Genomic DNA, 24,034 nt, shown 5'->3' on the forward strand with positions numbered 1-24,034 from the left:
AAAGACCTAGCAGAATCCTAAAAGCAGCCAGAGAGAAAAATACAGAGTGTAAGAAATAAATTTATAAGATACTACTGATATATTTCTTAAAAGCTATAATAAAAGCCAGAAGAGAGCAGAGGAGTGCCTTTGAAATGCAAAGAGAAAGCAACCAAGATGCATGGACTTGTATTTGTAGCAGTACTATCAACGAGAAACACGAAAGGAAGAACATATTTTTAGTTTAACAAATATGTATCAATATTATCACCAGTAAACTCACAATAAAAGAATTTTTAGAGAATACTTTTCATAAGGAAATACAGTGTTTCCAGAAAATAGGCCTGACGTGAACGAAGAAAGTGTGAGCAAGTAAACCAGCAAATATGTGGATAAATATAGGGGAACATTTACAACCCTAAATAAAAATAATGTTGTATGTAAGAATGAGTATAAAAAGTAGCAGAATACCATTGAACAATCATTAAAAATAGCATTTAAGAGCCGTGTGCAGTGGGTAATCCCAGCACTTTGGGAGGCTGAAGTGGGTGGATCAGCTGAGGTCAGGAGTTTGAGACCAGCCTGACCTCCACGAAATACAAAAACTTAGCCAGGTGTGGTGGTATGCTCCTGTAGTCCAGCTACTTGGAGGCTGAGGCAGGAGAAGCACTTGAACCCAGGAGGCAGAGGTTCAGTGAGTCAAGATTGTACCCTTGTGCTCCAGGTGGGTAAGAAGAGCAAAACCCCTTTCAAAAAAAAATTGGCATTCAATTGGCATTCAAGAAAAAGAGATGAACCCAACTTGGGTTCCCTCTAGCCATTCTGCTGCACCTTGGGGTAAGAAGAGCAATTACTGATAAATACTTGTAAAATTCACAGCCAATGAGCACAGGCTTATTAAAAACTGAAAATAAATTGTAGAATCATAGAATAGGGGTCCCCAGCCCCTGGGCCACTGACCAGTAGCAGTTTGTGGGCTATAAAAAACCAGACCACACAGCAGGAAATGAGCAGCTGGTGACCGGTCATTACTGCCTGAGCTCCACCTCCTGTCAGATCAGTGGTGACATTGAATTCTCCTAGGAGCACAAACCCCATTGTAAACTGCTCATAAGGAATCTAGGCTGTGTACTCCTTATGAGAATTCCTGATGCTCTGATGTGGAATAGCTTCATCTTGCATCCATTCTCCATGCCCTGACCTTACACCCCAGTTTGTGGAAAAATTGTCTTCCACAAAACCGCTTGTTGGTGCCAAAAGCATTGGGAACCACTGCCGTAGAACACTTCTCCTCCCCTCTCAACTTACCACCATACCATGAAAGCCTTGTTTGCCAGAGTTCTCTTTACCCAGTGTATCATGTCTGCATTTCAACAAAAAGTTGCAAAGCACACTAAAAGACAAAAAAAACAGCAATGAAAAACTTCACAGTTTGAAGAAGTAGAGCAAGAATGAGAATGAGACTCAGACATGGAGGGGATACAGGAATTATCAGACCAGGAATTTAAAGCAACTGTGATGAATACACTAAAGGCTCTAATGGAAAAAGTAGACAGCATACAAAAATAGATGGTAATACAAGCAGAAAGATGAAAATTCTGAGAAAGCAGCAAAAAGAAAAGCTAGAGATCAGAAGCACTTTCATAGAAATGAAGAATGCCTGTAATTGGCTCATTAATAGTTGGGGACAGCTGAGAAAAGAATCTGAGTTTGAAGATATGTGAATAGAGACTACCAAAATAGAAAGGTAAAAAGAAAAATGACTAAAAAAATAAGAATATCTAAGAACTGTGGGACAACTATCAAAAATGTAAATACATATAATAGGGAAGAAGAAGAGAAAGAGAAAGGAACAGATGAAATATTTAAAACAATAATGACTAAGAGTTTTCTCATATTCCAAATGCAGAAATTCAAATACAGAGAAAAATATCTTAAAAGAAGCCTGGCAGAAGGAACATCTAGCCTATGAAAAAGCAAGGATACGAATTAAATTCTACTTCTCTTCAGCAAGCATGTAAGCAAGAAAAGTGGTTATTTAGGGGTTGATAGAAAAAAATCCACCGATAATTCTGTATCTTGCAAAATTATCCTTTGAAAGTAAAGGAAAAATACTTTCTCAGACAAACAAAAGACCAGTAGACTTGCCTTGTAAGAATGTGAAAGGAAGTTCTTCAGAGAGAGATAAAAAATGATACAGGTCAGAAAACTCAGATTTATGGAAAGAAAGGAAGAGCATTAGAGAAAGAATGAAATAACTTATTTTTCTTATTCTTAATTGATCTAGCAGACACCAGTTTGTTCAAATTATAGGAACAATGTATTTCATTATTATAGCACATGTGTAAGTGAAATGAATGGCAGCAATAACAGAAGACATCAGAGTGAGGAACTAGAAATGCTTTATTACTGTAAGGTACTCATGCCACCTTTTAATTGGTATCATGTTATTGAAAAGTCAACTTGGAACTCATCATACCTACAAAATGCTTGTTTGAGAATCATACATATAAAGTATATCACTTATGTGAATTTTAAGAACATACAAATAGAAGGAAGAAACTGAAAAAAGGATAGAGACAGGACTAATTTACAGCTCCCACTCAGGCAGACAGAGCAGCATGTGGAGACACACATCATGAACTTTTGCTCCAAGAACTATTGCAGAATGTACCTGCAAGAGAATCCACAGATCCTTTGAAGGAAGCAGATTGCCGCTGCAGGCCCCAAGAGACAGCCAAGAAACTGTGAGTGCCCAAAGTGTGAAAGGGAGATCATCCACCTTTGAACACACACCCTTCCTTGGGAACCTGAAGGTCCATATCACAGGTGATGGATTTGGCCTTACCTGGATCTGAGACAAACTTAGAGAGTTGAGCAAAATATAGGGGAAGCAGGGGGAGGAGCCGTGTGGAATCTCTCAGCCTCCAGGAAAGCCGTTTCTGACTTTGTCTCACAGGCTCCTTGGGGAGGACCACCAGTGGAATTGGGGAAAGACCACATGGTGAAGGAAACTTCTAGCTGAACTTTGTAACAAATTCGACTGAAAACAAATTTTCCTAGCAGAATCTGGAGGAGAGGTTGAACCAGGAGGGCAGACACAGCACAGAATTTGCAGCAGGCTGGGAAGCATGAAACCTGAAAGCCCTGCTTCTTTCCCAGTGAGGAGACCTGGAGCAGGGGCATATCCTCAGCTCTGCTCACCCATTGCCTGGAAATAAACTTGATGCTGTTGCAGAGGTATTGCACGAGTGGGATTGGCCTTTTAGGCTGCATGGGAGCTGGGTGAGGCCTTTAACTGCAGCTTTCCCCTGCTTTCCTGGTGACATGCATGACATAGCAGAGGCAGCCATAATCCTCCTGGAAACTTAACTCCATCAGCCTGAGAACCACACCTCTAACACACAGAGTAGCTTGAGCAAACCCTGCCCAAGGAGATTCTAAGCTCAGACACACCTAACCATGCCCCCACCCGATGGTCTTTCTCTACCTGCCCTGGTAGCCAAAAACAAAGGACATAACCTCTTGGGAGTTCTGTGCCCCTGCCCACTGCCTGAGAAACTTATCCAGGAGACCCTAGCTTATATCCTTCCTACCTTCTGCAGCTGATGCTCTCTTGAAAGAGTCTCATCCTGGCTGGAGGTCAGCCAACACAAAACTAATGCCATAAACAAAAATACAACAAAAGACCCTCACAGAGACTACTTCACTCCATGGTATATCTACCAGAGCAGGTGTGGTATCTAGGGCTGAGAGACCTGAAAACTGATCACATCACAGGAGTCTTTGCAGACATTCCCCAGTACCAGTTTGGAGCCTGGTAGCTCTGCTGGGTGGATAGATCAGAAGAAAAGTAACAATCACAGCATTTCAGCTCTCAGAAAGGCACATAACTGAGCATCCATATCCAGGAAGTACTCAGTGGGAAGAAAGAATTTGAACAACCATACTTGAGCCTCAGATCTTCCCTCTGACATAGTCTACCCAAATGAGAAGGAACCAGAAAAACAATTCTAGTAATATGACAAAATAAGGTTCTTTAGTACCCCCAAAAGATCATCCTAGCTTACCAGCAATGCATCTAAACTAAGAAGAAATCTCTGAATGCCAGAAAAAGAACTTAGAAGGTTATTAAGCTACTGAAGGAGGCACCAAAGGTGAATATGAACTCAAACAAATTTCAAAAATGTTACAAGATATAAACAGAAAACTCTCCAGAGAAATAGAGAACATAAATAAGAAGCAATCATAATTTCTGGAATTTAAAGACACACTTAGAGAAATGCAAAATAAACTGGAAAGTCTCAGTGATAGAATTGAACGAATAGAAGAAAGAATTTCAGAGCTCAAAGACAAGGCTTTCAAATTAACCCAATCAAACAAAGCAAGAAAAATATTAAATGAACAGGGCCTCCAAGAAGTTTTGGATTATGTTGAATGACCAAATCTAAGAATAGTTGGTGTTCCCAAGGAAGAAGAGAAATATAAATGTTTGGAAAATGTATTTCAGGGGATAATCAAGGAAAACTTCCCCAACCTTGCTAGAGATCTATACGTCCAAATACAAGAAGCTGAAGAACACCTAAATTCTTCACAAAAAGGTAATTGCCTAAGCACACAATCATCAGGTTATCTAAAGTCAATATGAAGGAAAGAATTTTTAGATCTGTGAGCCAAAAGCATCAGGTGACCTATGAAGGAAACCCTGTCAGATTAACAGCAGATTTCTTAGCAGAAACCCTGCAAGCTAGAAGGGATTGGTGTCCTATCTTTATTCTCCTTAAACAAACAGTTATTGGCCAAGATATTTGTGTCCAGTGAAAATAAGCTTGATAAGTGAAAGAAAAATAGTCTTTTTCAGACAAATGCTGAGAGAACTCACCATCACCAAGCCAGCACTACAAGAACTGCTAAAAGCAGCTCTAAATCTTGAAATAAATTTTTGAGATACAGCAGAATAGAACCACCTTAAAGCATAAATCTCACAGGACCTATTAAATAATAACACAATGAAAAAAACCCAAAGCATTCAGGCAACAAATAGCATAATGTATAGAATGGTATCTTACATCCTAATACTAACATTGAATGTAAATGGCCTAAATGCTCCACTTAAAAGATAAAGAATGGCAGAAGGTATAATTCACAACCAAGTATTTGCTGTTCTCAAGAGACTTACCTAACATATAAGAACTCACATAAACTTAAGGCAAAGAGGTGGAAACAGAAACTACATGAAAAGGGACACCAAAAGCAAACAGGAGTAGCTATTCTTATATCAGACAAAACAAACTTTAAAGCAACAGCAGTTAAAAAAGACAAAGAAGGATATTAAATAATGATAAAAGGACTAGTCCAACAGGGAAACATCATAATTCTAAATATATATGAACCTAACTCCAGAGTGCCCAAATTTATATAACAATTACTACTAGATCTAACATGATATAGACAGCAACCCAATAATAGTGGGGGACTTCAGTACTCTACTGACAGCACTAGACACGTCATCAAGACAGGAAGTTGACAAACAGAGGTCTGTACCCTAGAACTAATGGACTTGACAGATATTTTCAGAACATTCTACCCAACAATTGCATAATATACATTCTGTTCATCAGCCCATGAAACATTCTCCAAGAAAGACCATGTGATAGGCCACAAAACAAGTCGCAAAAAGTGTAAGAAAATTGAAATTATATCAAGTATTCTCTCAGACCACCGTGAAATAAAGCTGGAAATCAAAAGGAACCCCCAAACCATGCAAATATATGGAAATTAAATAACCTGTTTCTGAATTATTCTTGGGTCAACAATAAAATCAACATGGAAACTTAAAAAATTCTTGAACTGAATTAGAGTCACACCTCAAGGAACTAGAGAAGCAAAAACAAACCAAACTCACTATTCCTGACTTAGTAAGGAAAGGAAAACAATGTATGCTGAGATTGCTAAGATATCTAATAATAATGAATCTTCTATCTGTGAAATAGTGAAGAGAAACAAGAAATTAGTGCTAGATTTGCTGTCACACCACAAACTACAAAAGTTATAACTATAGTGCTAGGTGAGTGCTAAGTTAAAACAGAAAAAGCAATAAATTTGTGACTAGAAGACATGAACAGAAAATATGTACTACATAGAGCTAAAATATGTAATACACAGTACACATACTACCAAACCCAGTTGCATATAGAGATCTGGCATCTATTAGAGGTGTTAAAATATATTCCTTGTGGAAAAGAGGACTACTTACTATATTATTAAATTCAGATGTTATTAGTAAAGTGGGATATATATGGCAGTGTCTTGTTGCTAAGTTAAATGGTACACACCATAATACAAGTCTTTGTTTTCAAATTATTCATAAATTCTTAATATTTCAGTATAATTTCTCAACTATGATATTGATTAATCTATTAGAAATATATCATCTATGTAAATACTCATGCTACTGCTAAAGACAGAGTGGAGGCGACTCTATTCACAATGGAATAACCATTACTGAATTCATTATTACCGTGTACATTTAGAGTTTTACTGTGAAGATTGATCATTCGCTAGCTTTAGTCACTCAACAAATATTTACAAATGTCTTCTATATGTAGAGCATTATGCTAGTACAGCCATTATGTCTTGATTATAGATGTAAGTATTTGAAAATATTGAAGGACCTTCATTTTTGAAATTCAAAAAAGATTCCCTGGCAGGCACTAATTACTAAAATAAATAGAGATGACTTCAGTACAAACAATTGATTCAGGCTAACAATTAGTAATTAAAAAATAATATAAATAGCATGGAAATTTTAAATCTTAAAGAAAAATTTAAATGCAGCAATACTTAAGAAAGTGTTTTTAATTTACTAATGTAGTAGTCAAGTCTAATACTAGACAAAATTTCCAATATAAAATACCTTTATATTTAAATAACCAAATATCTTTTATATCAGTTGGCTAAGTTTAGAGGAATCTTAAATATTGGAAAACATCAATAATGCTAGTATGTGAATCTATGTATGTGTGATGTATATTATTTTGGAAAGTTGCATGTAAATAACATATTAATGTAATAAATCCAGCTTTTCTTAGTTGAATTTCTTTGTAAAATAATGCAGGTTGTCTTGTACAAATGTGATCTCAATTCCAGGCCGTATTTCCTGGAATGTCAATAGGGTTAAATTATTATGGTTGCAATAAAATAGAGTTGCTTTATTTCATCTACTATCTACAATCTTGAACAAACTTTAAAATCCTCCTTCTATTCTCTTAAGGGAAGGCGGTGTGTCCCCAAGTGTCTTTTTTGTTTAGTGCCCTGAACAATCTATAAATAAGAGGAAGAAGGAACAAAAGAAGGACCGGCATGTCAATGGAGAAATCAAATACCTAACAACATACAGTATTGAAAATTAACAAAATTAACAAATAAGAATCCAAGGCCTCTCATGCAAATGGTTCCATCTCGTTTAACCATTAGACATAATTAGACAGATCTATATTCACAAGGCATACAGTAAGAAAATTCTGCTTAAAAATAAATAAGTTAACAGTTATATTTATATAGAGATAATATGTAGACTGAATAATTATTTGAACAATTCTGCCTACAGTTTATATTTTTCCAAATAGGTTTCATTGCACATTATTACAATTCATTTCATTGGACATTTTCCCAATCTTCCATTTCACTTTGCCCATAGAGTTAGACTGGGCAATTACTTGAATTGGAATGTTTCTAAAAATGGCCACTTATATTAATAGTTGAGATATCGGGAAAACTTTGTATGGTGTGTTTGTGATCATTGTATTGTCACCTATGTTTGATCAGTATTGTCGAATGGTTTTAGTAGTTATTTAATTTATGCTATTAATTTCAGTATCTAGAGAGCAAGTAAGTACATTGTATCCATGAACACTTTAATTATGTAAGAATTTTTAGCCAAGGGAAAGACAACTACTGGGAAAGGAATATGTCATTGAAGGATAAACACATGTCATTTGTCTGCTCAATGGTCAAGGATAATATATTCATTTTGGCTTTTCTAATTGAAATTACATACTCCATAGGTAAAAATTCACAAGCAAAGTATTATTGCATGTGACGTTAAACCTTTAATGTTACTGTTCATTTAAATGCTATTCACATTAAGGTACAGTCCTGTAATGTGTCATAAATGCAAAGAGTCTGTTAGGACATTCACTCACACATTCATCTAATAACTATTGATCACTGACTATGTGCAAAGCACTGAGCCATTTTCTGTCTAGATTCTCTCTGTAGTTGGGCACTTTATCTGTGTCCCCCTCTGAAATCTATCACTGGTTATAAATTAACCAGTTTGTCTAACATTACCTTTGCCGTGGGAACATTAGAGCTACCTAGGGACACTTCTATTGGAAAAAAGATACCTGAGTACGTTAAAGTTTTTATGTTTATAAAGATGATTTCTCTACCTAGTAGACAAATCATAGTGAAACTGGATCATTTAAATGACAATTGAATTGCTACAGCCAAAGGAAAGGGGAAGCCTTGAATAGAGCCTGAGGACAATTACTGTTATTAGAGATTTAGGCTCTTAACATTTCCAATGTTGGGGACTGGTTTCTACTGAGGAGAAAGGGGAAATATACAGATTTTCAGAGGGTCTCCCTTTCTTCAGGCCATCTGGGAACCGTTTAACAAATTACCTCTTTTATTCGGTGAGCAGTAATATAACAGTACTAAAAAGTGATCATGTTATAATCTCTCACTTTGAAACAGGTTGTCTTTCTCCCCTGCTCACATAGGCAATGCTGCATCCATATCTCTAAATTTTATAGCCAGGAGCAGAATAAGTACATCTCTTGGTTTCTAGGACTCTGCTCTCCAGTTTAGGCTCAGCAGAAAGTAAAAATGGACTGAGCCAAAGTAACTCCAGTCAACCCCTCTCTCCCTCAAATACTATTTTCTATCCCTGGAGCCATTATAATCATGGAAATTAAAAGTGAGCTTTCTGAAGGAGAACATCCAACATATAAATTGAGTACCTACTATGTTCTAGAGCTCCTTCTAGGCACTTCTTCACCATATTGAAGACAAGTTGTTTTTGATGACTCATGGTGATCATTATGAACTTATTAACCTTTCAAAGGTCATTGACACTGGGAGCTCTCAGGACCTTGAAGGAAAATTTTCTCCCGAATCCCCAATCTTTTGCAACGGTTTTATGTATCTTTGACTAAGAGGACATTTTCCTTCCTTGTTTTTTCAAAGATACATAATAGGCATTTAAGATTGTTGGGTAAGTGACTGAATAAATAAACTGTCCCTGTAGTTAAATTACTTAAACTCTTATTTATACAAGTTTCTATTTCTCTGAAATGTGAAGGTGTTAAGAAATATATAAAATTGAGTGCATGGCTGGGTAAGGTGGCTCATGCCTGTAATACCAGAACTTTGGTAGGTCAAAGAGGGCTGATCGCTTGAGGTCAGGAGTTTGAGACCAGCCTGGGCACTTTGGTGAAATCCCGTCTCTACTAAAAAGATACAAAAATTAGCTGGGCATGGTGGTGCATGTCTGTAGTCCCAGCTACTAGGGAGGCTGACGCACGAGAATCATTTGAATGTGGGAGGCGGAGGTTGCAGTGAACCAAGATAGTGCCTGGGCTCCAGCCTGGGTGACAGAGTGAGACTCTGTCCTCTATCTCAAAACAAAAGCAAAAAACAAAAAACTGAGTTTATTGGGAGTGAAGTTGATAAAAATGCTTTGGAGACTATGGGTTGTCTTTGAAAGATTGTCTTTGCTGCTCTGTAATAGTAACAAAGGAAAACTATACTTCAGCTTAATGATCCAGAAGACAGAACTGTCATTGTGTATTATTAGAATATAACATAATAAAATAAATTTCATCAGTGTCTTCTAGATTCAGTGATTTTCATAACTGAACATGGCAAAGTATTTTGCTGCAACTAAGCAAAGTTGATTAGCAGCCTTTAAGAAACTATCAGAATGAAAGCAGTTAAATAAATCAGTGATAAAGGTCCTTGACCCTGATACAGCCATTGTCTAATCTCATAATTTGAGCATTCAGGGACGTATCAAGGGAATCCAGTTGTTATAGAAGAACCCAAAACATAATTGAAAGTGACAAATGATCAACTGGAGATTGGGAAATCATGAAATAGAAAACTATTTGCTTCAGGAGCTGCATAAAATTTAAAATACAAACAGTTCTTGATTTTAAATCAATCTTTAAAATCACTGGTAGAAAAGATAGATGAAAATTATGAGAATTCAAAAATTTACTTATGCATTTACCAATTATTATTTCTTCAATTTTGTCATGGTTCTCCTTGTATTATCTGAAAGGAGTTGTTAAGAAACAACTGGGCCGGGCGCGGTGGCTCACGTCTGTAATCCCAGCTCTTTGGGAGGCACTGGTGGATCACGAGGTCAAGATATCGAGACCATCCTGGTCAACATGGTGAAACCCCGTCTCTACTGAAAATACAAAAAATTAGCTGGGCATGGTGGCGCGTCTCTGTAATCCCAGCTACTCAGGAGGCTGAGGCAGGAGAATTGCCTGAACCCAGGAGGCGGAAGTTGCGGTGAGCCGAGATCGCGCCATTGCACTCCAGCCTGGGTAACAAAAGCGAAACTCCGTCTCAAAAAAAAAAAAAAAAAAGAAAAGAATTACAGGACCAAGAATTTAATACTTCATGAAACTTTATAATCAAAGAGTAGACTAAAAAGTATTCCTTGTATTTGTCTCTGTAACCCACTCAAACTGAAAATAGAACAGTATCATCTTTAGGATCAAAGACCCAAATAGGTGTTGGTGTGTCATTTAGTTGTGTATGTTTTAAATCAAATTTTAAAACAAATTTAGGCATCATCTCTCAAAATCTTTGTTTCTGTATATTCCCATTGTTTTGAAAAAATGTGTATCTTTTACAAATCATACTCTGTTTACTGGTAGCTCAAAAACTTTTTAGCCTGCATAGTACTTGAAAAGAGAATCTTTTTTTTCTGCAGTTTTTTGCTCATCTGAGTGTAATTTAAAACTGGAACATATTAATTTTCTTAGCTGTTCTTAGTGAAATGTTCATGCAAAGGATGTATAATTATCTTGCAACTATCCATGCAGTTACATTTTATTTGCACTCGATTTTTATACGTTAGTAATAAATGTACACTGTGGAAAAAAACAGTTATAAACTTTATATGTAAACCCACCACCCATAGATAACCCCAGCTAATACACTTAGTTCATATACTTTAGACCTTATATTATTGTTATTATAAATAAACACATCTCATCTGTCTGTATCTTCTTAGAGTTGTAATATTTATGTCAATAGATAAATCCCCCTTTATCTAGAATAGAGGATTATACTCTATATGTTATTTTTAACTTGATTTTAAATTCCAACTGTATTATGAATAGTCTTCCATATTTATATTTATAAATGTTAGCCCTTTTTTTTTTTAAGAATTAGGACATCTTAAACCACTCTCTTACTTTTGGGCTTGTTTTCTTTTCTTCACTCTTATTAATACCCCATTATATAAAAAAAATCTTTATCAAGTTGCTTTAAAATGTATTTTCCTAAATTCTCAGTGGAATTTCTGGGTCCTGTAGAATGCATACATGTGTTGCTCCTCTTAAAAGGAATGGATAAATTCCTCTCCCACAAGCAGTGTTCTGCACTGGTCCTTTCTACGAATTTTTGTCAGGCTGGTATTATCATAATCTTAAAAATATTAATTTGAGAATCAAAAAATAACAGCTAGGCTTATTTTCTTTAGGAAAACAGAACACATTACCTATATTTCTGTAGGGTTTTCATTCTCCACAAAAGAAAGGCCAGTCATTTTCAATAACGAGGAGTTTGGTAGGACCAAGCCCACTCCACTGGGTCAGTGGTAAAATTTGTCTTTGGTGTTAAACATTAAGGCAGCCGTGAATAAAGACGTGAATATCTTTGGAGCATTCATACAGCATTTAGTCCAGTCTTATTTATGATTAGACTTTTTGATAATGGCTTTGGTCTGACAATAAGTATAAAATCTGAAATTAGGCTTTTTAAATATTATAATCCAAAAGCAAAAATGTCTTCCTAGAAATAGCAAAGGAATGCTTTTGCTGGGTTTGCTCCACGAACTCATGTAGGCAATATCCCAAACTTAAACAGCCAGCCGGTGTTTTGCAAAAGACAAACTGCATCTGAAATCGGTGTGACAGGACCACACTTTCCATCTCATCACTTCCACCAACCTATATTTAAGAAAGCACAACTTGAATAATAAAAAACACCATAGAATAAACAAATTCTTCAATGAGAATATTTTGAAGTCTAGAGAAAAACAGGCCCAGGCCATCGTGTTATAGGAAAATTTTGCCTTTGGCAAAAGTTTTACAATAGAATAGGGTTTTTTAAATATTGGAAATGAGGTTAAGTGCATGGCTAATTGAACTGGGGAAGACAGCTTAATGAGCTCATTTCTCTCCTTCAAATCCAAGAAGTCAGAAAGCAAATTTTCATCTATTCTTCCATTTATCCAATTAGAACATATTTTCCCCACACATAGGGCTACTAGAAGAAGTAATAGTTATGCCTGATGGCTCCTGGGAAGTATTGTCAATAGATAGGAACTCCTCTATAGTGATAACTACAGATGATCCAATTAACCAGAAATAAATTTTGGTTATACATTGCTTCTTGCCACTCTGTAGGCTACCTCCTCCAAAGCAGATCATAGACCAATGCATTTATAATCACAGAATCACCTCTTACTGGTTTTAGACTGTATATAGCATAGTGATAGTCATATACTGCTGGTGCTAGTCAAACTTGAGATCAACAACTCTGTTGGATTTTTACCCCTCTCTTCCTTGTTTTTCTCCTCCTCCATCTTCTGAATTTCAGGTTTGAGCATGTAATATTTTCGAGGCTTTGTTTTGAGCATTATTTATATATTACCACGTATCCTAAGATTATTTTGAGTCAAATACAGGTAAGACATTCTATTAAGTTATCTTCATTTTGGAGATGAAGAAACTAAGATTCATAGACTTAAAGAGGACTCTAGGACTACCTGTCCGTTGTCATTGCTAATGTTACTTAACCCCTTTAATCCTCAGTTGTGAATCCAATAACAATCAAAGTCATAGGCAAGTGTGCTGAGGGCCAACTGTGTGACAAGTGTTTTGATAACTGATTGGTCTTTACAGCAACCTTATGAGAGAAGGATTATTACCCCCATGTTACAAGTGAGAAAAATAAGGATTAGAGAGGTACAGACAATTACACTAGAACACAGGGCTAGCAAGTCAAGAAACAGAAATTAGATGTGGGATACTGTTTCACCCAGGCTTACAGGATTTAATTAAATAACCCATTGTAAATGCTTAATATAGTGGCCAGAGTATACTCTCAAGAGAGTATATTCATAAAATGAGAGTATGCATTTGATGTTACTTTTCACAGTGGCCTTTTTGCAGTTAGTAAACAGCAGCACCAATAGTTGACCTAGGCTGTTTGACTCTCAGCCTATAAATCTCTAACTTTTGATTTTATGAAATAAATTTGATTTGCATATGGGTATTGCTGATGAGGGAAACATAAAGAGGTCAATTTTCCCACTTAAAATTTTTTTGGCTAAAGACCCATAGTTGACAATATTTTAATGGTTGCCATATATTCTTCTTTTATGAGGTGAATTTCATTTTGTATTTGTAAGGGGTTTTTATTGAAAATCATCTCATAACAGTCAATTCTGAAGACTTTACATAAATATCACCTTGTTTATGAACTGTTTCCATTGTGAACAGTTCCTCTCTAAATCCCCTCAAGATCAACTTTCTCTGGACATCAATATGATTGTCAATTGTGAATTGTCAGTTAGCAGCTTAGCAATTGTCTATCATGCTTCTAATGTATGGATGACACAGAGAATATAAAGTCAGTAACTTGGGTTTTCTGTAAGATACCTGTACACAAGCCAATCATTTAAGGGGAGTGTCAGGGGCAAGACTGAGGTATTAATACAGTACTCTGAGAGATGAGAAGAGGGAAAACTATCTTAACCTAAATGGTTAGAAATGACTGTGGGAAAAAAGACTCTTCATCACTCCAAAAAGAATATTACAGTGATATTTTAATTGACCATTGAGTTTAACTTGACCATTGTAAAATGACCAAAAGGGTGAATTTTTTTTTTTTTACCAATTATTAAAATGTAATACTACCTACCTATAAACATTGTGGCCTGATATTTACATTCTTATTATTTTTTCTCCTTTTTGTCTTTTTGTACCAAGCTAAATAGAGAAAACTCACTTTGTTTTTATGCTAAAATTTTTGAAATACCATTAAACAGTAACACCCTGGGCAACTAAATTCTTATTTTATATCTTCTCCCTCTAAGATTGTTAAAGGAAGGAACTGAACTAGTGGGGAAAAGTAAATACTGGCAAAAACATGCTTTTAACTAGAGTATGTTCCAGTAATGATTATGAAATATGTCAAACTGTTCTAAAATACTAAATATTTATCAGGATTCATTCTATATTAAAATAGAACAATGGAATAACCTTTGTTATCTCAATGTGAAAATCGTTTTTAACAATGTTAATATAAAACAAAGAGCAAAGGACCATTATTATGGATAGACAGGGAGACATTACTTTACATGGTTTGACTCTCCTGATTCATAATTCAACACATAACTCTGGCATACACTGGGCACTTAGGGAAGTCACATTAAGTATTTCACAGCAAATGGAGTGTGAGAAAAATGATTTTCAGAAATCTTGGTATTTACTTATTTTAAATCTTATCTTGAACTGATTGTACTTTACATGAAATACAATTTGACGAAATGTAATAGGTTTTAGTATATGTGCAAAATGAGAATTTTCTGATTATTTGAATATTAAAATTAACTTTATAAATACCAATACATATAATTACCTATTACAATTCTAAGGTTTATTTATTTTAGTAAAAGCCTTTATAAAAACCTGGAGAAATCTCATTTATGTTACAAATGTAAAACTCCTCCATTTCTTTTACTTGGTATTATTTACTATTAATGATGTTAGGTTTATTCAAAAATGCAGGCACAGACTCCAATTAGCCTACTAACCTATTTTATAATTTATCAATGCAATAGGTCAAACAAATCAGAATATTTAATAAAATTGAAAGTGTATTTTTTTATTTTTTAACATAAGTCCATATTGGTTATTTTGAAGAAGCAGTTTCTTCTTTAAAATGATAAAAATTGTCTATATAAAATCAATAGTCAATACTGTAACAGCTGTAACATTACAGACATTTTCATTAAAATGAGAAAAAAGATAATTATACCTATCACCACTACTATACTATATCAATTAACTATTATGCTGAAAATTCTGGCCAGTAAAGTCGGGGAAGAAGATAAATATAAATGTATGTTTACAATTATGAACTAAATGTTCACTGTTTTACAGGCAAAGGAAAATTCTAATATCTGATAAAATATTTAAAATCAATTTAAAAAGAATATGCTAAAGAAAAATGAACAATTTTCTCAAAAAGTACTATATCTAAATAAGAACTAGGTGAAGTTTTATTCGCTTTACTAGTAACCAAAGACATACATACAAAGCAGTAATTGACATATTTTCTAAAATCAAAGTAATGAAGATATAACAGTCATAGTTGTAATATTGGCAGAACACAAGAAAATGGACATTCTCCAATATTGCTGGTGTGATTATGAGTTTAATTTTTCTAGAAGGAATTTGATCATATTTAACAAAATATTTAAAACATCTACATTCTTTGATAATGTAATTTCATTTCATAATTTTCTTAAGGTAATACTTAGCTATATCCACCCCCATTCCCAAAATAAAACTGAAGAAAAAAACTAAATGTGTAATAATTGCAGAATGGCTGAATGTTATTTTATGAAAAATATAGGAAATAATGCAGCAAAATAAATAATAATATAAAGCTAATAACACAAAATACATGATGTTTAATAACAACACACATGTATATTCATAATTTTGGAAAGAAAAAATATATATGCAAATTTGAAAGAAATTGATGTCGACATTTTAACTTATCATTCGCTAGTCAAATTATCGGTGCTTTTAATATTCTACTTTCTGCCTTTATTTTAGAAATAATACTTTTTATGATGTCTATAGTTGTACTAAACTCAGTTCAGGTGAATTGTTATTTAAATCTATAGAAAAAAATTTTGCTTTGACCACGAATTCTATTTATATTAGGAAGTTAAAATAATTATAAATCATATATAATTTTGTTGATTATATTTTGTTGATTTGTTTCAGTACATAATAGACCTGTTATGTAATTTGAGTAATTTTTTTCTTACAGTTTTATAGGCAGTCATCTCCTTATGCAATTCTGGTAGGCATGAATATCAGTTACCATAGTTTAGTTAAATGCTGCCTGTCCTCCAACCACATAGTTCAAGTGTCAGGTAACATGGAATATTACTGTGACTAATTACATAAACGTTGCTGCAGGCTCTGCAGTCCAGCAATCACCACATAAAATAACAGATGCACATTGCGGCCAGTGACCAATCATGTTTCCTTTTTCCAAATCTGTTGGTGATTGCACACTACACATTTATTATTCAGTTTATTCATAGACAGAGAAGCATGTGGTTGTATTGCCTCCTTATGAGTGATAAACCCAAGTGACACTTTACAAATACAGATACTCAAAAAAGAAGAGGAACTAGGCGACAAAGATGAAAGCACTGCAAAGACAGAAAATACTTGAAGTAAAATTCCAATCGAACCTAAGTGGAGTCATAGAAGATACAGTCACTACTACTGTTTGAGAGATTCTGGATATGCAGCTGGAGCTACTTAGTGTAGGTGAACTTAACATAACTGAGAAAAGGATAGGGTGAAGATGTCCTTGAGGAAGTGACACCACAAACACTTCACATTAGAGAAATTCTCGCAGGTACTTCACATCACTAAAAGTACGAAAGTCAAAATGTTGGAAGCTGATTCAAAGTTAGAAAGGAGCATGGCAATTCACCAAGGCATAGAAGAGATGTGGTGGTCAGCATGGTAAGTTATAGGTGAGATGAGGGCACGCGCTGTTCAAAGTACTTTTAGTGAGTATTTTACAAAGGAGTGAAACAACTTGTCCAAGTTTGTAATGTTTTAAAGTACAGAGTACTAAATACATGTTCATTTTCACTGGTTCATTTCTTTACATTTTTAACCGGAAGTGGGGAGTATTGGCGTTTTGAAGTTTTAAACATCTTAGAACTATCATCATCTTTCCTGTTAATTATACAGATCACTTTGCATGTTTGTAACACAGAGGATAAACGATTGAGAGGATAGATACCTTATTTTCCAAGATGTAATTATTACACACTGTATGGCTTTATCAAAACATTCCATGTAGCCTGTAAATACATAAACCCACTATGTACTCACAAAAATTTAAAAATTAAGGAAAAAAAAGGATCATTTTGCATGGCTTAAGCTTGCATGGTCACTTTTACAATTCCACCCTACCGTGCCCATAAATATGCTATTTCTGACTTACAAAATATCTTTTCAAATATAATCATTGCTGACTTTTAACTCAGTCATATGTGCTTGACATCTTGTGAAAGTGCCTAGCATATCAATAATATGAAAGAACAATTTCTTCATTGTTCTGATACTTTTTGTTCTAGTGTGATCGCTGCTTGCCTCTTTATAATGACAAGCCTTTCCGCCAAGGTGATCAAGTTCACGCTTTCAATTGTAAACCTTGTCAATGCAACAGCCATTCCAAAAGCTGCCATTACAACATCTCTGTGGATCCATTTCCTTTTGAGCACTTCAGAGGGGGAGGAGGAGTTTGTGATGATTGTGAGCACAACACTACAGGTAAGTAGCAAATAAATTGCTGACTTGGTCTTGGAGATCTGTGTGCTTCTATTTACAATGCAAATTATTCTGAATTATGTTATTGCTATCTTACTTAAGAATGTGTTTTCATACTGTTAAGTTTGAAAACCAAGGCTGATTCACCAAATCTTCCTATTTCGAAGTCACTAGTTTTCACAAGTAGCACTCTAGTCTTAAACTGTATCTTTTCAGAAAAAAAATGTTTTAAAAGGATTTACACCATTTTACTAAGCCACAAACATATTTAGAAGAACTCAGGAATGCTAAGTTTGAACATATATCCTTAAGATAAGTTTCCCTGTGTCCCCTTTATTGTCCTTTATGTCTGGATTCTCATGTGGAGATTACATTCATTCAGATTTGGCATGGACACTGGTAATCTGATAATACTCTTTTTAGAATTGCTAATTAAATGAAGATGATGATAATCAAAGTCCTGTTCTAAAACTACAAGTGTTCTACTAGTCATTGAAAATTACCATCCTTTTGCAGGGCAAGTTTATTAAGATAGAAATGGCCAACACCTGAATAGCACATATCTGATGGGTTTCAAAGTGATACTCCTAAGCATGAATGCATTTATTAAATGATTATTGATGACTTTAATATCACAAGATCTTGGGTAGGTGCTGGGACATGAAGATGCATAAGACAATGATTTTTTCTGTCTTTGGTTTATTGTATAGTGGGAAAGACAGACTATTGAAAGGAACAATTACAAAGTTGTCTGATGATTCTAAGACAGGGCAAGTACAGTAGGAGTTCACCAGTTGAAGGAGTGAGAGGGAGGAGCATTAGGATGGTGAACTAAGGCTTACAATTAGGAAAACATTTTGTGCAGTGGCCTAGAAGAGAGAGGAAGATGGCACCTTTGAAAAAATGAAAGATGGGCAAACGGCTGGTGGCAAGAAGAGATATTAGGAAGGAAGACAAGGCAAGATCATAGAGGGCTCTGGAGCCATGATAAAGCATTTGGCTTCTATCTAAGGTCAATGAGATGACACTTAAGGATTTTATACAGAAAAAAGACATGATCAGTTACTTGTTTTTAAAAGAGACCTCTCTTTATAAAGCGAAAAATTGATTGGAGAGGATTAGAGTGGTTTGGGAAAACCAGTTAGTGGGGTGCTGCAATACTCCAAGTGAGAGATAATGTTAGAATACATTTCAGATGGTGTGGATAGAGGGAAATGGATCAAAGTGATACTTAGGATTAAAAAAGTGAGTGTTTTCTGAGCAGAGTGTAGGCAAGGGAAGGAAGGAGAGCCAAGACTGATACCTGACATTACATTCCAGCTTGAGCAGTAGGCTCAACGTTCATGACAGCCATTGAGATAGAAAATACAGGAGGACCAAGATGAGGGAGAAGATGGCAAGTTCTGTGGTGGATGTGTTCACTCTGTGTTTCCAGGAGACATAGGGGAAACTCCTGGGGGCAGTTAGAAACACAGTTCTGAAGCTCTTTTCTTCAAGGGAATCCTCTCGTGATACTTCAGAAAAGATCAGAATCATTTAAACATGTTAGTGACAGCTATGCTTATCATGGTTTACAAATGTGTATTCCTGGTATTATTTAGTTAAGATTCCCCTTACCTTCTAGACTGTAAGAGAGCTTTGTGAAAGAGATGCAATGGGTATTGTGTATTTAGTTCACTACTATATTACACAGCACTTAGCACAGTATTTGATACATGGTCATCACCCAATAAATATTTACTCATTGATACATAAAAGAGAGACTTCTCTAGATTGAAGATATAGATTTGGGAGTCAACAGCATATGTAAGTGGAAACAGTCTAGAAATGTTATAAATCAATCTCATTTTTAAGTAGCCCAATAGCCAATGTCTATCAGAGTATGAGTTTTCACTTGATTATATCTATAGTCTTCTAATATTGGACCAATTTCAACAATTTTAGAGCAAAATACATCATGTTTAAAGGGGGAATTGATATACTCAAGTTTTATTTCAGCTTATTTCAATTATGTTATATACTACTCTTGTTCACTTTAGAAATATCTATAGTTTAGGTTTTTTGTTACATAATATAGCAAGGAAAATTTTCCACTTATAAATTATAAACTATAGGAATTACCTGATATATCTGTCAGGCTATTTTAGCATTTAATATGAAAAGTACTTGGTATATCTAAATACAATGAATTTCTATTTGATCTTTGAAATAAAACTAATGGCCACTAACAGAATCATTTGTTTTTAATTGTGTAAACTACAGAATAATAAATTATATTAAGAGAAGTCTCCCATTTCACATGATTAAGTTCTAGAAAAATACTTCCAATACTACATACCTACAGGCTCCTAATTATATAAGTATCATCTACCACACTGTAGAAATTTCCCATACTGTATTGAATTTAGATGAAGTGTCTGACCCTAGACGTAAAGTTTTAAGTTTAAGAACAAACTATTTTCAAATGTATGGGCCCCTACAAAGCACAGCTTTTAGAAGTGTGGTATTATATAACAGATGGGAGTTTAATGAAGTAAAGCACAGTTTGTAACAGGTTCATTGTTTCATATGCTCTGGATCACTAAATTGGCAGGTAGAGATGAAAGGTGCATTAAAATGGACGTCCCGAAAATTATAGAATTCTCTCAGAGGAATACAGTCTTTAATTTTGAATTATGCAGCTGATTTTAATGAATTAGAAGTCGTAATGCATAACCTTTCCCTGATGCAGGAAGGAACTGTGAGCTGTGCAAGGATTACTTTTTCCGACAAGTTGGTGCAGATCCTTCAGCTATAGATGTTTGCAAATCCTGTGACTGTGATAAAGTTGGCACTAGGAATGGTAGCATTCTTTGTGATCAGGTGAGTTTTTCTCAGTATTGAAGGCAAAGGATCACTCTCTCTCTGCCAGAAACTTATTTGGGTGTTATTTTTCTAGTGGAATTGAAGACTGAATTTGCCTGGAAATCCTCTATGTGCATTTGCATTTCAAAGCGATGGTTGTTGCTGTGCAGCTTTTAGGATGGGCATGAAATATAGCACTAGTTCAGTGGACCTTTGCATATAAAAAGGCTTATTTTAGCTTTAATTTTACAAATGTCAAAAAATTGGAGGTTAGAGGTTCCAAGTAAATTGGAGTATATGTCTTGGAATTAATGGTGAATTAATATTAATAAATAATATAAATAAACAACAGTTTCTCCAAAAATTCCATAGAAGATAGTGTAGCAAAAGTCACTTACACTTAGAGCCAAATGGAAATTATGATAGCCTTTCTTCTAAATTTTTTAGTCTAACTTTCCCTCTTAGAAGTACAATGGATTTTAAACATAATTTTAAAACATTTTTATTACATACATCACAAATATTGATGTCTAGCCTACATGCACAAAGATTCTAACTATCCTTGGTTCATGTATCCCACCTCAAGTAGAAAAAGAAGCTTCTTATTTAAGCTGAAGTTTATAGTTGTTCTGATTATACTGGTAAGTGAAAATTGGTAAGGGAAAAATTCACTTGGAAGAATCAATTCAATGATTGTATTAATTTTTAACAATCATATTCTGCTGTAAATAATTAAGGCTAGGAGCATAAGCCACCATTTGGTTATAGAACATTTGATATAAAGTTATATTGTGAACATAACACATACAAGACAAAATATCTTTGTCATATAATTTTGAGAATGCATTAAAAATTGCTTTCCCAAGTAAAAGACAGATGTAAACCAAGGCAAAAATATGGATTCAAAGACCGTTAGAGTAACTGTCATGTGTTAATAAGGGAGCATTATATCTTTCATTTGAAAGCTAAAGAGTAGAAAAAAATAAAGACAATTTCTACTATTTTTATACTATAATATTAAGAGACTGTTTTCTCAGTCATACTGAAGTTTTACATATATGAATTAGTAAACTCTGTATCTTTATATTATGTCTTATTTTTACGAATCTACCATGGATTTTCAGCCTGGCTATCTTTTGCTTATCATTCAAATATTGATATATCTTCTGTGATATCTTTGCTGACAACCCATTTACAAAACATTCTCAAATCTTTTATATCATCCCATGTTATTCTCATTAGGGCTTTGTAAAAATTAATTAATTTTTTTACTTTTTTCTTCTCTCTGTCCAACATAAACAGAATAGTTTTGGTCATATAAAAATGCCCCAGTAAGAATTTGTCCTATTAATGTTGAATGAACAAAGAGAGGTTATCTGAGCACTGATCTTATAGTTAGATTGTCATTTAGAATGGTCATTACAATAATCTGGGCATTGTATAAATTTTCACTTGCAGAACAGTTTTTCTCCCTGAAAGTGTAAGGTCAAGAGCTTTGTTATATAGTATAGGAAAATTGTAAACTGCAGTTTTACCTCCCAGAATCTCAGTTACATGTCATAACCTATATGAGTTATTGTGCATCAGATTTGTTTCTCTTTCACCATTCTATAAAAAATTAAAACCTGATATTTCTGAACTCAAATTTCTATTTCAAGTCCATTTTATAGGGGTGCTAGACAACTTTGGGTGGTTCTTTGCTTGAAAATAGTTAAGAACTGACTATCCAAGAAAGAAAAAGCCCACCATAATCAATTTCAGTCTTCCAATGAGTTGTCACTGAACATGGAATTCAGAAGAGATGTACTTAATCTGGTCTTATGATCCAGTGCAGAGTACTACAGCATAATACTGGCTCTGGATTTCTTTCTTAACATCTTACAAAGTGGATTTAATTACTGGATGGAATTATGAAAGATTGTACCATTTATAAGCAGGATATCAGCTGTAGATAGGTATTTTTTTAGATGTTATTTTTAAGTCAGAGAAGTTTTTCTCTATTCCTAATTTTTCTGAGAGTGTTTTTTACAAATGGTATTAAATTTTGTCAGCTACTAATTCTGCATATATTTTTATGATCACATCTTTTTTTCTTTAATTTGTTAGCAAAGTGGAATCATGGTTAATTTTCAAACGTTGAACCAGCATTGCATCTGTGGAATAAAACTACCTTGGTCTTTGTGTATAATTCTCTTCATAAATTCTATTTGCTAAAATTTTGCTAAGAATTTTACGTCTATATTCACAAGACAAATTGCTCTATGACTTAGTTTTTATATATTGTGATTGTTTGGTTTTGATATCAGGCTATTACTCCCATAGGGCTAGAGGATGATGGCTCCCTTCTCACAGCTCCACTAGGCAGTGTCCCAGTGGGGACTCTGTGTGGGGGCTCCAATCCCACATTTCCCTTCCACACTGCCTTAGCAGAGGTGCTCCATGAGCGATCTGCCCCTGCAGCACATCCTCTGCCTGGACATCCAGGCATTTTCATACATCCTCTGAAATATGAGTGGAGGTTTCAAAGCCTCAATTCTTGTCTTCTGTGCACCTGCAGGCCCAACACCAGGTGGAAGCTGCCAAGGCTTGGGGCTGCCATTCTCTGAAGCAGTGATCTGAGCTGTATGTTGGCCCCTTTTAGCCACAGCTGGAACAGTGGGGACACAGGGCACCAAGTCCCTAGGCTGCACACAGCAGGGGGCCCTGGGCCCATGAGATCATTTTTTCCTCATAGGCCTCCAGGCCTGTGATGGGAGGGGCTTATGTGACATACCCTCGAGACACCTTCTCCATTGTCTTGGTGATTCACATTTGGCTCCTCATTACTTATGCAAATTTCTGCAGCCAGCTTGAATTTCCAGAAAAGCTGTTTTTCTTTCCTACTGAATTTTCAGGCTGCAAATTTTTCAAACTTACATGCTCTGCTTTGTCTTTAACAGTTACTGCTTAGACATGTCTTCTGCTAGATACCCTAAATCATCTCTTTCAAGTTCAAAGTTCTGCCAATCTCTAGGTCAGGGGCAAAATGCCACCAGCCTCTTTGAATAACAAGAGTGACCTTTACTCCAGTTCCCCACAAGTTTCTTGTCTTCTGTTGAGACCACCTCAGACTGGAGTTTGTTGTCCATATCACTATCGGCATTTTGGTCAAAGCCATTCAACAAGTCTCTAGGAAGTTCCAAACTTTCCCACATCTTCCTGTCTTCTGAGCCCTCCAATCTCTTTCAAACTGTCCCACATTTTTCTGTCTTCTTCTGAGCCCTCCAAACCATTCCATCTTCTACCTGTTACCCAGTTTCAAC

The 24,034-nt window shown here is 35.1% G+C and overlaps 1 protein-coding gene across 1 annotated transcript in view; it reads left to right on the top strand.

The window, feature by feature from the left end:
- Positions 1-24,034, top strand: part of USH2A (usherin) — an 815,757-nt gene that overhangs the window by 116,299 nt on the left and 675,424 nt on the right. The window contains exons 10-11 of the mRNA XM_002760516.6: positions 17,696-17,891; positions 20,620-20,750. Of these exons, the coding sequence (XP_002760562.4) occupies positions 17,696-17,891; positions 20,620-20,750 (327 nt within the window). The remainder of the gene's footprint in view (positions 1-17,695; positions 17,892-20,619; positions 20,751-24,034) is intronic.

Source organism: Callithrix jacchus, chromosome 19 (assembly GCF_049354715.1).
Source record: "Callithrix jacchus isolate 240 chromosome 19, calJac240_pri, whole genome shotgun sequence".
In the NCBI taxonomy this organism is placed as follows: domain Eukaryota; kingdom Metazoa; phylum Chordata; class Mammalia; order Primates; family Cebidae; genus Callithrix; species Callithrix jacchus.